The following is a 13,552-nucleotide window of genomic DNA, read 5'->3' as shown; positions in this document are numbered from 1 at the left end:
AGTTTGAACCTTGTCCAAGAGCAGTAAACACCATGGGGGCAATTCACATGGAGCGCAGACGGGAAAGACATGGCCAAGTTAGAGCACCCCTTGGACACTGTTTTATGTATTAAAGCCACAAAGAAACGGGTCGAATGATAACCCCCTCTGCTGGTGGGTGTGTAACACAACAACACAGTCGAAGAAAATACTGCCGAACTGCAAATCGGTGGGACCGTTTGGGACTCTCAGGCTACTTGTCGCAGCACAGCGGGGAGTGGCTGGTCCCTGGGAGTGAGGTCAGAGGGAAGAGAAGGACCAAAGAAAGGGCTGCAGCAGGACAGGAATCCAGAGGGACCAGAAAACAGATGGGGGTGGCTTGAGGCGTCAGCAACATCAGACAAATTGCAAGAGGAATTCAAAATCCTAAATGCTGCCCTTGAGCAAAGGACAAGAACAGTTCCCAGAAAATCCCAGTGGTGCTACCGGGCTCCACTTCCCTCCTGACACAGATCAGAGCCTCACGACACAGAGAGGTCTGAGCCATCTGCTGGCAAGGCCGTAGCGGAACGCTGACCGGCATCTGCTTGATGGGGGGCAATTTAGCAACATAGGTCACATTTATATAAATGCCACCTTCCTCTGGCCAGTCAGTCTGCTGCTGGGGTTTTATTCCAGTTACATCTGCATCCGGGAAACAGTGACAGCCGCAGGCAGAGGCCAGGTTGAATGAGCTCCGGCGCAGGTCTCTGGTGGGGTGCAAGGACGATGCCACTCCCCCATTAGGAGAAGTCTCCAGAACATTAGGTGCAGGAGCCAAGAGGCAAGGCTGAAGCGGTGGAGGGGATTTGCTATTTCTGCATTCCAAGGAAAGGAGAGCCTGTGTCCCTCCCTGCCCGCGCCAGCGCAGGCTGACACATGGGGAAGTTAAGCAAATGAAAGCAACTGGGGGAGACACCTGTCCACCACACACCTTTGATGTTGTTTTGATAGTCGAGCCACACGAACGCGTTACTTTCTCGTACGTGTTTCCGATCTGCCATCGTGATTTTGGTCATGCATCCCCAGGAAATAATTCACACTCACCAAAGAGAGACTGGAGAGCACTCGCTGCCGTGCTATTTATAACCATATCCAGCAGGAAGCTAAATGTTGAACATTTGGGGAACAGTTTAATAAACTGCCATACAACACCACAAAGCGTTACACAGACATTTCAGCGACCGTGACAGCCATTTCTGTGTGTTTCTGGATAATACACAGAGCGAAGAGCGGAATTCAATAAAGCCTGTACATCAGGACTTCCCTGCAACCAAATCAACAGTTGCATTTGGTTGCTGGAAGTCATACCTTTTCAAAACATTGATGTATTTCAATAGATTGTCGGTATTTTTTAAATAGATCGGCAGGGTGGGATGATAAATAGGAAAGGCCAGCAGTCCTCCCCTGGAGGCCTGTCCCAGGGAAGACATTCCAGGCCAGGGAAGGGATTCTATTTACATCATCGGCTCTCAGCTCTACCAGACATTACTTTGTTTTTACTTTAAACATTTCTTCATGCCCCAAAGCCTGTGGGAGGCCGGGCATCCAGGCAGGGCAGGACACCCCAACTCCTGCTTGGACCCATGGGCGGATAAAGGCCAAAGCGGGGTCCCAAGTCAGGGCTGCTGGAATGGGGCCAAGGGATGCTCACAGCCAGCCCACACCTACTCTGTGCCAGGCCCCTCAAGGGCAGGCAGGTAGAAAGTGTGTGGCCCAATCCAGTCAGACAAGTTAGGGGGACCCCCTAGCCAGGCCTGGGACAGGCAGGGCGAGAAGACCATGAACAAAGGCACAGAGGCTGGAGAGAACTCGGCATGTTCCCAAACTACAAGGCTCAGGGGAAGTGGGGGAAAAACACAGGGCCAGAGGTGGACCGGGAGCTCGAGCTCCATGCTGTGGCCAAGAGGAAGGCTTTGGGGCTATGGAAGGACCACAGGGGAAGGCAGGGTATGCCAGAATCTGGCCACCTGTCCGCCCAGGGGGAAAGGACTCCTGGGAGGAGTCTCCCCCTACCATCACAGGATGGGGACAGGAGCAGCTAGCAAATCTTTCTTGGGATGATCAAAGACAAGAGCACTCTGGCCGGAGGGGGTTGTCTGCATGAAAGAAGACCAGGCGCGGACACCCCAGCCCTCAGCGGCCACTGCCCCCGCCACCGCCCCCGCCGCCGCCCCCTCCCTGGCCCCCGGCATCCGGTGCTCCCGACATCATGAGAAACAGGACAACGGGAATGATGTACATCCACTGTGGGCCAGATAGGAGGATGGGACGGTGGACAGACAAACAAAGAGAGAGACAGAAAGAAGAGAAGTGAGTATGAGCCAGATTCTGCCAGGGCAGGGAAGGTGGGGGAGCCGGCATAAGGGGAGGCCACGTGAGGGAAGGGGGCCCAGGTCCCCTACATCACTACAGGTCGGGGAAGGGCTGGTGGGGCGCAGGGTGGGGTGGAGGCGGGAGGGGGCTCAGTCCTCACTCAGGCCTCCTGCGGCAGCGGCGTGGACCCCGGGGCGGCAGGACGCAGGGCTGTGAGCAACACAGCCCCCCCGAGAATGAGGTGCCACTGAGGAGGGAGGGGGCACAGGTCAGGGCCAGGGGTGGCCATGGGGTCCTGTGGCCATTGGGGAGGGCAGAGCTGGGGCACGTGGGTTCTTGGCCTCTCTGGGCCTCAGTTTCCCCACAGTGCAGCTGTCAGGAGCTGCTGGCAAACCTGAGGCCCCGCTGGCACCACACTCAGGGCAATCAGGCTTGGCATCCTCCAACCCACAGTGGCCTCTGCTGTCCCCTGCCCTTGTCTTGGGTAGACCACCCTTCTGCCTCAGTGCCCCCAGCTCCTCCTACCAGCCCCAGCCCGGCAGCACAGGCCTGTCCCCTCTCCAGCTCCAGACCAGCCTCCTGAGCATCTCCACCCACAGCCCTGCCTCCCCTAACTGTGCCCTCTCAAAGCCAAAGGCATCCCAGCCCCACCTGGAGGACCCCACCGTCCTCTCCTTCACAAATCTCCCCAACCCACTGAAATCTCTGCCTCCCTCCCTCCTTCAGCCTCACAGCACCCGCCCAGCTTAGGCTTTGTCCCAGCCCAGGCCTCATCCCAGGCCCCTCCTAGTACTGACCATGTCCCTCCCCGACCACCTCCCTCCTCACTGCCCTTCCTCCAGACAGGCCTCTGTTCAACACCAACACGGCCTGTACCGCACCTGCCCCCAGCCTGAGAGGCTGCCCCCGCTTCCCAGAGCGGCCTGGCTCTGGGCAGGCCATTTGCTGAGCCTGGATACCCTGTGACCACCACCAGGAGCAGACCAAGGCAGAGGCAAGGAGAACAGTCCTCCCCGATTCCATCCAGGCCTTGGGCTCAGCCCGGGGTGCCAGGGGACAAGCCTGGAGGCAATAGGCAAGCCCCACGCACAGGAGGCCAGGAGGAAGAGGAACAGGCCAAGGGCCACAGGAGAGAGAAGGGCAGAGGGGGACTCAGGAGGGAAGGGACCAGGGGCGGGCAGAGCTCCACTCACATATTTGGCGAAGAAGGACTTCTGTTCCTGGGGGTTCTTGGCCTTCTGAGCCTGCTCCATCTCCAGGCGCTCAATGAAGGCTGCGGTCTCAGGACTACGGGTGGGCGGAAGAGAGAGGCTATGGGGCCGGGGTCAGCCAACAAGGACACAGCAAGGGCAGCAGCAGGATGGCTGAGGCAGAGGTTATGTGGGGGGTGCTGCCCACGCCCCTGCCCTGCACCCGCACCCTGGAGCACCCGCACCCCGTGCGCCCTCACCCTGGGGCGGTGGCCGGTGGCTGCAGCTGCACAGACGTGTTGAATAGTTCCAGGTCCACGTCTTCCACTTCATGGCCCCGGCAGCCCCCGGGGTGGGTCACCACTGACACGCCCACCACATTGCCAGCCACATCCACATGCAGCGTCAGCTGGTCCGAGAGGTGCGACTCCACCAGGGAGCACTGGGGTGGGGGGGGTGGGGAACAGAGGGATCAGGGTTGCCACCCAGGCCTTGCCGCACCAAGACCCCCAAGCCTCCAACCCTTCTCACAGGGCCCAGAGGATCTCTCAAAGCTCTTCATGGTTCCCCCCTCCCTCGGGCACAAGTCCAAGTGCAACAGCCTTCTCATGAGGTCCTATGCTGTCCCATCCCCCCTCCGGCCCTTGAGGGCAAGGCCAGGTCTGAATCCTCCCTGTCCACAAACGCCAGGGCACAAAGGGTGGAAGCCAGGCTGGGGCACGTGGGAGGGCCCAAGGTCGGTCCCATCACTGACTCACCGCGGGGACGAAAGAGGAGACGTAGCTGCCAGCTTCTGAGCCATCAGGGGCCCCAGGGCGCTGAGGGACCCGGACCCGGTACAAGCCGTTCAGGGCTGCCACATCCTGCAGGGCAGAGGAGGGCGGCAGTGAGGACAATGTGCGGCCCCTGCCAGGCCTGGCCCACCCCTGGGCCCAGGGGACCCTTCCCCCGTCTCACCCACCTGCATCCCCCTCATCCCTAGCCTAGCGGGGAGCCCTGCTGGTGCGTGAGGCCCGGAGCCGCCAGGTACTCCGCCTTTGCAAGAAGCCACTGTAAGTGCAGTAGAGCCCAGCGCAGGGATGGAGTGAGTCTCAAGGACATTTTCCTCAAAGCTGGATCCAGCTGCACCTAGGCCCACCCCATACCTGGACTCCCAGCCACAGAAGTGACAGCTGTGACAAAGAACCACGTGGGAAGCACAAAGCACGGCTGGCCAGGATGGACTACCTCCCACAGGACGGGCGCCCACCGGCACTGCCTGCCCATGATGAAACCTGTGTCCCCAGCCTCCCGGGCAATTACATCTGGCCAAAGGGAAAGAGTGCAAGTGCTCTGTGGCAGCTTTTGTGGGCCATCCCCAAAAGACAGCTTCTCTCTCTGCCCCGCATTTTTCTCTTCCTCTGGCCTACTGCACTTCCATGCACCATCCCTAGGGAGAACCAGGCCAGGCCTGGCAGGAGCCTGGCCTTGAGGAAGCCATGGGACGGGCTATGACAGAAATAACCTTCTTTTGTTTAACTGTGGCCATTCCGGGGATCTCTTTCTCCTCCCAAGCAAATCTCCTCCTAACTGACTGTAAAGCATCTTGACTGAACCTGAAGGAGCGAGAAGAGCAACGATATGAAAACCATGGGAGAAAAGGATGTGCTGCGCAGAAGGAATGGCGCAGGCAAAGGGCAAAGACCCTGAAACACGCATGGCGTGGTCCAAGGCACAGGTCCCCCCGCACCTCAAGCAAGCCCTGGGTGCCATCCTCACCCGGAGCCGGCCCCGCTCCTCCTCGTTGAGCTGCCGCTGCGACAAGGACAAAGTGCCATCCTGCTGGTTCCAGAGCAGTGAACCCCGCTTCCGAAAATGGGCACTATCATCTGTGGGGAGTCAGGACTCAGCAGCCGCCCCTGCACTGAACCCCACGACCCTTGCAATGACCGGGCTGCTTCCCCCTCCCAAGCCCCCATGTTCCCACCTACAAAGTGGGGACCCCCCACCCCCCACCACGTCCCGCCCCATCCCATCCCACAGGGCAGCTGATGGCAGATGTCTGAATGCCACAGCTTCCAAGCCCTGCCTCTGCCTCGTCAGGTGACCCAGGGATGGTCACCTCATCTCTCTGAGCCTCAGTTCTCCCAGCTGCAGAACACAGGGGCTTCCGCCCACAGGGCCATGTCAGAACCAGTGGGGCTTTCCCAAGCAGAGGCCAAGGTCTGAGTCAGGAGGTCTGTGGAGGCTCCTGGCTTCAGAGTTTCTTTTTTTTACTTTTTTAAGATTTTTTATTTATTTATTTGACAGACAGAGATCACAAATTGGCAGATAGGCAGGCAGAGAGAGAGGAGGAAGCAGGCTTCTTGCTGAGCAGGGAGCCCGATGAGGGGCTCGATCCCAGGACCCTGGGATCACGACCTGAGTCAAAGGTAGAGGCTTTAACCCACTGAGCCACCCAGGTGCCCCCCGGCTTCAGTGTTTCTAATAAGTGCCCTAGAGTTTGGGGGCTCAGACCTCTGGACTGTACTGACCTCTGTGCTCTGGGAATCTGAACACCTGAACCGCAGTTGTTTAAGCCGGGCTACAGAGCAGGTCCTGGCTCTACCATTCACTTACAGAAGGACCTTGTGTGATGCCCCTCTGGGCCTGCTTCCCCTTCTGGAAAATGGGGCTCTCTCTAATACCTATACATTGCAGGACTGCGGGAAGGGCATTAGAGTGAATACATGCAGAACATCCAGCCCCTAGTGCAGGCCACAGCATGACTGGTCTGAGAAGTCCGCTCTACTGTTGCCCCTAGGCAACTAGGATGTGTCTTACAGGTAAAGGGAGTATTCAAAGGTAGAGTTCCTTCTCTCACATGCCCTCCCTGCCCCAACCTCCCCAGAATAATGCAACCACATTCTGAGGGGCAAAGCTTTCAGTAAACGGACGGCGTGTCTCACACTGGGTGGCATCCAGACTCAAGTTCTTGACTTCACAGGACAGCGGCTAAGTACCCAGACAAGGACGTTGCTAGACTCACCGATCTCGAATGAGTGCTCCAGCAGCAGCCCCACCGTGCCACAGCCCTCACCCTCTCGACCTTCTGCTCCGGCCTGCAGGTGAGAGAGAAGTCCCCACGTGAGGACCATCGGATCCCGCGGCAGAAGGCAGGACCGCCGGACCCCAAGACAGACTAAGGCTGAAAGAGGAACCTTACTTTCGTATTCATATCCAAACACTGACACCTGTCCACCGCGATTCCAACAGGAACCGCCCATTTCATGAAAATTCATGATCTGGATGGTCCCCAGAAACCCAAAGCCTGCAAAGAAGTGTAACCTTGTTTCCAAGGCAACCATCTCCAGTTCCAAGGCAACTATCTTCATGCCTAGCATCGTAAACATTCGTGGGTTAAAGGATACCTGAGATGCCTTCCCAACCTAATATACAAGTGGCCTTTTTTTTTTTTTGAAGATTTTATTTATTTATTTGACAGAGAGAGAGACAGAGAGGGAACACAAGCAGGGGGAGCGGGAGAAGGAGAAGCAGGCTTCCCGCCGTGCAGGGAGCCGGATGTGGTGCTGGATAACGGGACTCTGAGATCATGACCTGAGCCGAAAGCAGACGCTTAACGACTGAGCCACCCAGGCGCCCCTACAAGTGGCCTCGTTTACACCTTAACAGCCACAACAAAGACGCTCCTTAGGCTAAGGCTCCTAAAGCTCCACGCCGTCCACTTCTCCAAATTCAGATTTCTCCCACCTCTGCATCCTCCAACCACGCCCTCACACCTGCGCAACCCCGTGTCCAGATTTTAATCCTCCAAATCAAGATCCCGCCCTCCTCATGCATATGCAGGAAGCACCTAGATCACCCCAGAGCCTCTCCGCTGTTTTCGTTTTAGCCGCCCCTACGTCTTATTTGCCAAAGCTCACCAGGGCCACACCTCCTCATGCATATTTAACGACTGCGGATTCCCGGCTTTCCAACGTTAACACGGGGGTCTTGCCCCAACCTCCTTCGGCGCATCCTCGTTTTTAAAGCATCGAAAGCCCAGGCGCCAAGTCCATCCGAGCCCCGCCCTCTCATGCATACTCACGAGCTAGAGCCTTCCTAACTATACTCACTTGCACCTCTTCTCTCTTGGCCCTGCAATACCTCCTTCCCACTCTACCCGACCTAAACACCCGAGACCCAAGCTTCCCGTCAGCGCCGCCCCCTGTGCAGAACCAGTGAGTACTCACCCCCCGCAGAGCGGCCCCAGACCGGCAGCCACTGCCCCGGGCCTGGCTGGGGACTGCTGCTGCCATCAGCAATAGCAGGAGGAGGCGAGTAGCCACCGTTCCGACCGCCGCCATTTTGACCGCTTCCCATCCGGCCAGGGGAGGGAATGAGCCGGGCGCTGGGAGCTTACCGCGCAAGCGCCTGCGCCAGCTCTTTGCGCCTGCGCACTAGCGCCCACTCCCTCCCGGGGTCTGACGCCAACCCGGTGGCGGTAGCTTCATCCAGGTATCTGGGCACCGCCCCCGATGACGTCACAACAACGGGCCTTTCTTCGGTGACGTTTAAGCCTGGTCCGCCGCGTTGTGACGTGTAGAACCCGCGGCGCCACCCACCCGTTTTCTCTGCCGGCACCTCCCTCCGCTCTCCGCATGGGGCGGGGCGTTGCGATGATGCGGGGGCACGAGATTAAGCCGGCCCCCAGTGGAACAGGTGAGGGGGGACCAGGTGGGATGGGAGGTGAGAGGCAGAGCCGGGCCTGACTGGCTTGGATCAGGTGAGGGAACCAGGTGAGGGATGGGGCTGGCGTTGAGAAAACTGATGGCCATGATTCCCCTACTGGCAGAGCGGGACTTCCTGGGCCCTGCCAGCTGGAGGGGCCCCCGGCCCAGTCTCCTGGACTAGACTCCTGAACTTTGCCCCTCTAGAATGCCCCCTGGTTCCGGGCTATCCTACGGGCCGGCCCGGACGGCTCCAACGCCACCTCCTGAGCGGCGAGTTCGACCAGCTGCGAGACTTCCCCATCTTTGAGAGCAACTTTGTGCAGGTGTGGAGCCCCAGAACCCCCTGACACCGAGCCTTACCTTGAGCCCTGACCTGCTGACTTGTGGAACCCCTGATCTGTCGACTTCTGACCATTCTCCCATAACGTTCATCTCCTGGCATTCTGGATCAACCCCCACCCCCATGCCTCTAGACCTTTAGCTTCTCTGTGAACCCTGGCCTCTGATTCCCTTGGTTCATTTTCCCTGACTTCACACCTGGATAACTCTTGACTTCTGACCCCAGGATGTCTGACCTCAGACTCAGTGTTTAATACACATGGCTCATGACCCTTAACCCCACCATTCCTGCCTTCCTTCTACCTTCTAATCCCTGGCTCCAGGTGACCCGGTTAGGAGAAGTTGCCAACAAGGTCACCATGGGGGTGGCAGCCTCCAGTCCAGCCCTGGAACTCCCAGACCTGTTGCTGCTGGCCGGCCCTGCCAAGGATAACGGACGCCTGCAGCTCTTTGGGTGACTACCCCCATCCCAGCCTAGACCTCCTCCTTCCCCAGCTCTGGGCATCCTGGGCCCCCTCCCTGCAGCATCTCCTCTCACACAGATGACTCCCAGTGCCATGAGTCTTGGAGAGCTGCCAGCCCGCTGCGGGCTGCTGTACACCCAGAAGAACAAAGGGAGGGCAATCCACGGGGGCTAGAAATCAGAGATAGATGGACGTGAGAAGGACAGTCCTCAGCCTCACCCTGGCAAGGATCAGGAGAATAACCATGTATGCAGCACCTGCTGCATACCAGGCACACTGTAGGCCATGCAGGTAATCTCATCGCTGACATACTCATATGGTGGGGCCCCTTAGTCCCATCCTTTGAAGAGATAAACTGAGGCCCAGAGGGGGGAGCCACTTACCCAGAGACCCACAGTGGTTCAGGGGTTGGGTTGGGATTAGAATCTCAGGCTCCTCATCCTTATTGACCTCATGATTTTTTTTTAAGATTTTGTTTATTTATTTGACAGAGAGATAGAGCCAGAGAGCATAAGCAGGGGGAATGGCACAGGGAGAGGGAGAAGGAGAGCAAGAAGAAGGGACCCTGGCTCGGGGCTGGATCCCAGCCGGCCAGGCGCCCCTGACCTCATGACTCTCGAGTTCCAGTGCACACTAAACACAAGCCCTACAGGTCTTTTGTTTTCTCACTGAAAAAGGAATGCAAGTACACATCAAGCTACAAAACATACACAGCACAAAATAACACCTTTCGCCCATCCTAGGCTCCTGCCTCCAGCTCCAGCTGCCAATAACAAAACATGTACATACATGTAGTATACTATAAAAGCATTCTGCCAGTGGCTTTCACTTTTTTGACTACATCTCACAGTTAAAGAGAGAAAGGGAGGAAAGGAAGGAAAGACTTACACACACACACACACACACACACACACACACGGGCCCACAGTTCTTTGTCTGCAGTTCTGAAATCTAAAAAGTTCTTTTGCAACTCACTTGGTGGCAGTATCTGATTCTGACCTCAACTAAATGAAGGCTACTTACAGCCTTTAATGTATTCCCCCTGTATAAGTTTAGAACATTCCACAAAGCAGTATGCTGACACCTTACGGTGCGCTGGGGCATTTTCTCTTCTACACTGCTTCTTTTCCTTTCAGTGCTAATCTGTCCCACCAATCGGCCTCACCGCTCACTGAGTGGTGAGCTGCAGTGGGAGGGACACTAATGACAGTGCCAAGGGGTGCTTGGAACCCCTTCAACACCATCCCCCAAAAAAGCATACCATCAAGGTAAAAGCACCAAACTTGCTCTGCAAATAAAACATCAAGACCACCAGCCCCTAGTCTCTCACTTCTAGCTTGCAGCCCAGAGCTGGCCTGGGCCCATTCTATTAGCATACTGTGGGTGTTCACCCTTCCTTTAAAACCAGGGGCAGGTGCATGCTACTTTTCCTCTCTGCTCACTGCCTCATCAGCACTGTATCAGCATTCACTTTATATCAATGTAAGTACAAGCCCCACATCCTCTTTTGGACATATACGAGCTTGGACTCCAAGCTTTCATCTAGTGCTGTAACCATCCTGCCTGGGTTCAAATCCTGACTTCACCTCTTCTTCACTGGCTTTGGCCAAGTTCCCCACCTGTCTGTGCCTCGATTTCCCCATCTGGAACATGGGGATTAGAGGAGAGCCCCCCTTCCCGGGCTGTCAGGGGATAACTGAGATGTTTGTGAAGCGCTTGGAACAGCCCCTGGCAAGGGATCAGTGCCTTGTAAATGTCAACTTATTCTGCCACTTGGGGAATGTCATAAAGAGATGAAGCCACCTACTGAGGGACAATAGTGCCCAGTGTCTTGGGATTGCAGTCAGTATGGTAGGCAGAGGGAGACCATGAGCACGGGCATGAGGGTGTCTGTCCCCAGAGGTAGCATTGCCGGGCCAGAGGGTGGCATATGGCTGCCCCGTCATGGATAAGACTTGGGTCCAAATCCCTGCTGTGTGGCTTGGGCCAAATGATCCACCCTCTCAACAAGCATCCACTGAGCACCGACCATGTGTAACCCCTGGGTACTCGGGGAGCAGCAGTGAACAAAAGGAGATCAAAATTTCTGCCTTCAAACTCCCCCTCTGGGAAGGCAAACAGAATAAATGACAGTTTGTCCAAGGGGGTAAGGTTTGTGGAGACAGATGGGGCAGAGGGCGTGGGAGGACTGCAAGGGTGGACAGGGTGGTAAACACCTTCCCCAGAGAGAAGGCGCTTCTTTAGAAAGACACAAGATTAAGGGGCAGAGCCATGGGGCTGGCTGGAGGAAGATTCCCACTCTGAGCCAGGGTCCAAGGTAGGAGCTCGCCTGGTAGGTTTATGGAACTGCAACCAGGCTGGTGTTGCTGGGGCTGAGTGAGCGAGGGGAGTGAGCAGAGAGGTAAACAGAGGAGGCCGATCCTGCGGGGCCAAGGTCAAGGTGCGGAGGGACCTTTGCCTTTACTCTGAGCCACAGGAGGTACGGGAGGGACGTGAACTCGGGTGTTGGGCGGCGCCCTCTGGCGGCCGCATGGGAACGGAGCGGTGAAGGCTGAGGCAGCTGCCTGGGCGGGTGGTGGGCCCCGGCTGGTGGCGGAAAGGGTTAGAAGTGGGACGCCTGGGTGGCTCAGTTGGTTGAGCAACTGCCTTCGGCTCAGGTCATGATCCCAGCGTCCTGGGATCGAGTCCCACGTTGGGCTCCTTGCTTGGCGGGGAGCCTGCTTCTCCCTCTGCCTCTGCCTGCCACTCTGTCTGCTTGTGCTCACTCTCGCTCCTCTCTCTCTCTGACAAATAAATAAAATCTTAAAAAAAAAAAAAAAAAAAAAAATTTAAAAAAAAAAAATTTAAAGAAGTGGCGGGATCCTGGAGACGGTGGCATTTTAACGGTGGAGCCGTCAGGATTTGGTGGCAGGACTGGATGAGGATATGAGAGCAACGTGGGGTCAGGAGCAACCCCACGACTTCTGACGGAGCAAGTGGGGGAGGATGCAGTTAGGATGCGGAAGGTGAAGAGGAGCAGGTTTGAGTTGGGGAGAAGGTCAGGAATTTGGTCGTTGGACCTGTTATGGGTCCGATGTCATTCTCATATCCAGCTGGAAATCTCAAGACGGCGGCTACTTATTAGAAGGACCAGCGGGAGACACAGAGGTACTGTGGGGATAGAAGAAATGTGGGGATGGAAAAAATTCAAGAGGCAGAGAAAGTGAAAAGGGACTGTCTCTGGGCTGAGAGAGGGGCGTTGGGGTGGGCGACCCCGACCCTGAACGCGCCCGGGATGGCAAGGCTGCCGAGCCACGGAGCGTCAGAACCTGAGGCTGCCTCTTCCGCCCTCCCAGGTTGTTCCCCTTGCAGTTCGTCCAGCTCTTCGTCCACGACGAAAGCCGCTGGCAACTCAAGGTCAAGTTCCGCACCGGCCGCGCCTTCTACCTGCAGCTGCGGGCCCCGGCCGAGAGCCGAGATCGCGAGTTCGGCCAGTGGGTGCGGCTGCTCTACCGACTGCGTTTCCATTCCGCCGAGGGAACCGTGCCTTTCACGCAGGAGTACTCGCCGGTGGAGGATGGAGACGACGAGGATGACGACCTGATAGAGCGGGAGGAGGTGGGAGGAGGGTCGGGGCTGCTGAGGAGGAGGTGGGGCGGGGAGAGGGCGTGTCTGGGGCTGGACTCCCGGATCGCAGGGGAGGAGGAGGGGGAGGGGGTAGTGGTGGATGAAGCAGCTGGAAATTTGGACTACCCTATGCTAGGGCTGGGAACCTAGACTCCTGAGTGTGTGGGAGTGGCTGGGGGCCTGGATTGCTGTGTTGAAAGCGCAGGGCGCCGAGGAAGGCCTCACTCCTGAGTCCTGAAGGGTATGAAATCTTTGTGTAGAGACAGCAAGATCTCAAGGCAGAGCAGGGTTGGGGACATGAGCCAAGTTTCTTAACTGGGCACCCCCATCCCCCAGCCTCTCTCCCCTTGACCTACTTCAGTGGGATATGGGGGAGGGACACCTGGGCCCAGAAGGGCTAGGGTGGACCAAACCGGATGTCCAGTTCCCTATAAGTCCAGGGGGAGGAGAGGAGCACCAGTCTTTGAAGGTGGGAGCTTTGAAACCTGTGGGGTATCTTCCTCTTGAGCCACCCCACTCCCCCCACCTTCCAGGTAAGTACAAAGTCACCCCACCTACCCACCCCCAAACTGCCCATACATCCGCAGGTCAAGGCCTCTGAGACAAATTCTTTTTTATACCCAGCTTCGAGCCATGGAAGCCAGACTTGACCCACAGACCTCTGAACTCTGGGGACTCTGATTCCCAATACCCATGAGGTCACCAAAGGACCAGAGATCAAAGTACCCTACCTCAGGGCCAGAAAGATGAATTATTAAAGTTAATAAAGATCGGCCACTTAAGAACCAACAAGCAGGTCATGAGCACTTTTGTCAACATCCAATTCAACATGGCTGCCTCGATGTGGTATTCGGTTCATTGTGTGTGGCTCCTGGGGCCACCATGAGACCTAGCGCCCATGCTTCCATCATGGCTACCTCATTGAAAT

At 57.0% G+C, this 13,552-nt stretch overlaps 2 protein-coding genes across 3 annotated transcripts; one reads left to right on the top strand and one right to left on the bottom strand.

Moving 5' to 3' along the window:
* Positions 1–1,131: 1,131 nt before the first annotated feature.
* On the bottom strand, positions 1,132–7,885 carry EMC10 (ER membrane protein complex subunit 10). Of its 2 annotated transcripts, XM_045988341.1 has the most exons (8): positions 7,736–7,885; positions 6,532–6,604; positions 5,283–5,392; positions 4,283–4,387; positions 3,785–3,966; positions 3,528–3,621; positions 2,495–2,581; positions 2,134–2,265 (listed from the first exon to the last, which is right to left on the bottom strand). In XM_045988341.1, exons 1-7 carry the CDS (start codon positions 7,847–7,849, stop codon positions 2,495–2,497), a joined length of 765 nt encoding a protein of 254 aa, XP_045844297.1. In that variant the 5' UTR covers positions 7,850–7,885; the 3' UTR covers positions 2,134–2,265. The 2 variants fall into 2 exon arrangements, with proteins under 2 accessions (XP_045844295.1, XP_045844297.1); XM_045988339.1 differs by lacking the exon at positions 2,495–2,581 and having other exon boundaries at positions 1,132–2,265.
* Positions 7,886–7,975: 90 nt separating this feature from the next.
* Positions 7,976–13,407, top strand: GARIN5A (golgi associated RAB2 interactor 5A). The gene is made up of 5 exons (XM_045988360.1): positions 7,976–8,204; positions 8,420–8,538; positions 8,878–9,008; positions 12,354–12,615; positions 13,249–13,407. Exons 1-5 carry the CDS (start codon positions 8,144–8,146, stop codon positions 13,303–13,305), a joined length of 630 nt encoding a protein of 209 aa, XP_045844316.1. The 5' UTR covers positions 7,976–8,143; the 3' UTR covers positions 13,306–13,407.
* Positions 13,408–13,552: the final 145 nt, after the last annotated feature.

The sequence above is a fragment of the Meles meles genome, chromosome 19, assembly GCF_922984935.1.
Source record: "Meles meles chromosome 19, mMelMel3.1 paternal haplotype, whole genome shotgun sequence".
Lineage (NCBI taxonomy): Eukaryota > Metazoa > Chordata > Mammalia > Carnivora > Mustelidae > Meles > Meles meles.
Note: the sequence above shows the minus strand (reverse complement) of the source record. Positions and strands in the feature narration are given on the sequence as shown.

Excerpts from the sequence above, each read along its gene's own strand:
- EMC10 (XM_045988339.1), bottom strand. The coding sequence starts at position 7,849 with ATGGCGGCGGTCGGAACGGTGGCTACTCGCCTCCTCCTGCTATTGCTG. Across the intron at positions 3,967-4,282 it reads TCTCCTCTTTCGTCCCCGCG|TGCTCCCTGGTGGAGTCGCA; the intron begins GTGAGTCAGTGA and ends CCCCCACCCCAG. Across the intron at positions 2,266-3,527 it reads AGTCCTTCTTCGCCAAATAT|TGGATGTACATCATTCCCGT; the intron begins GTGAGTGGAGCT and ends TCTGGCCCACAG.
- GARIN5A (XM_045988360.1), top strand. The coding sequence starts at position 8,144 with ATGGGGCGGGGCGTTGCGATGATGCGGGGGCACGAGATTAAGCCGGCC. Across the intron at positions 8,205-8,419 it reads GCCGGCCCCCAGTGGAACAG|AATGCCCCCTGGTTCCGGGC; the intron begins GTGAGGGGGGAC and ends TTGCCCCTCTAG. Across the intron at positions 12,616-13,248 it reads ACCTGATAGAGCGGGAGGAG|CTTCGAGCCATGGAAGCCAG; the intron begins GTGGGAGGAGGG and ends TTTTATACCCAG.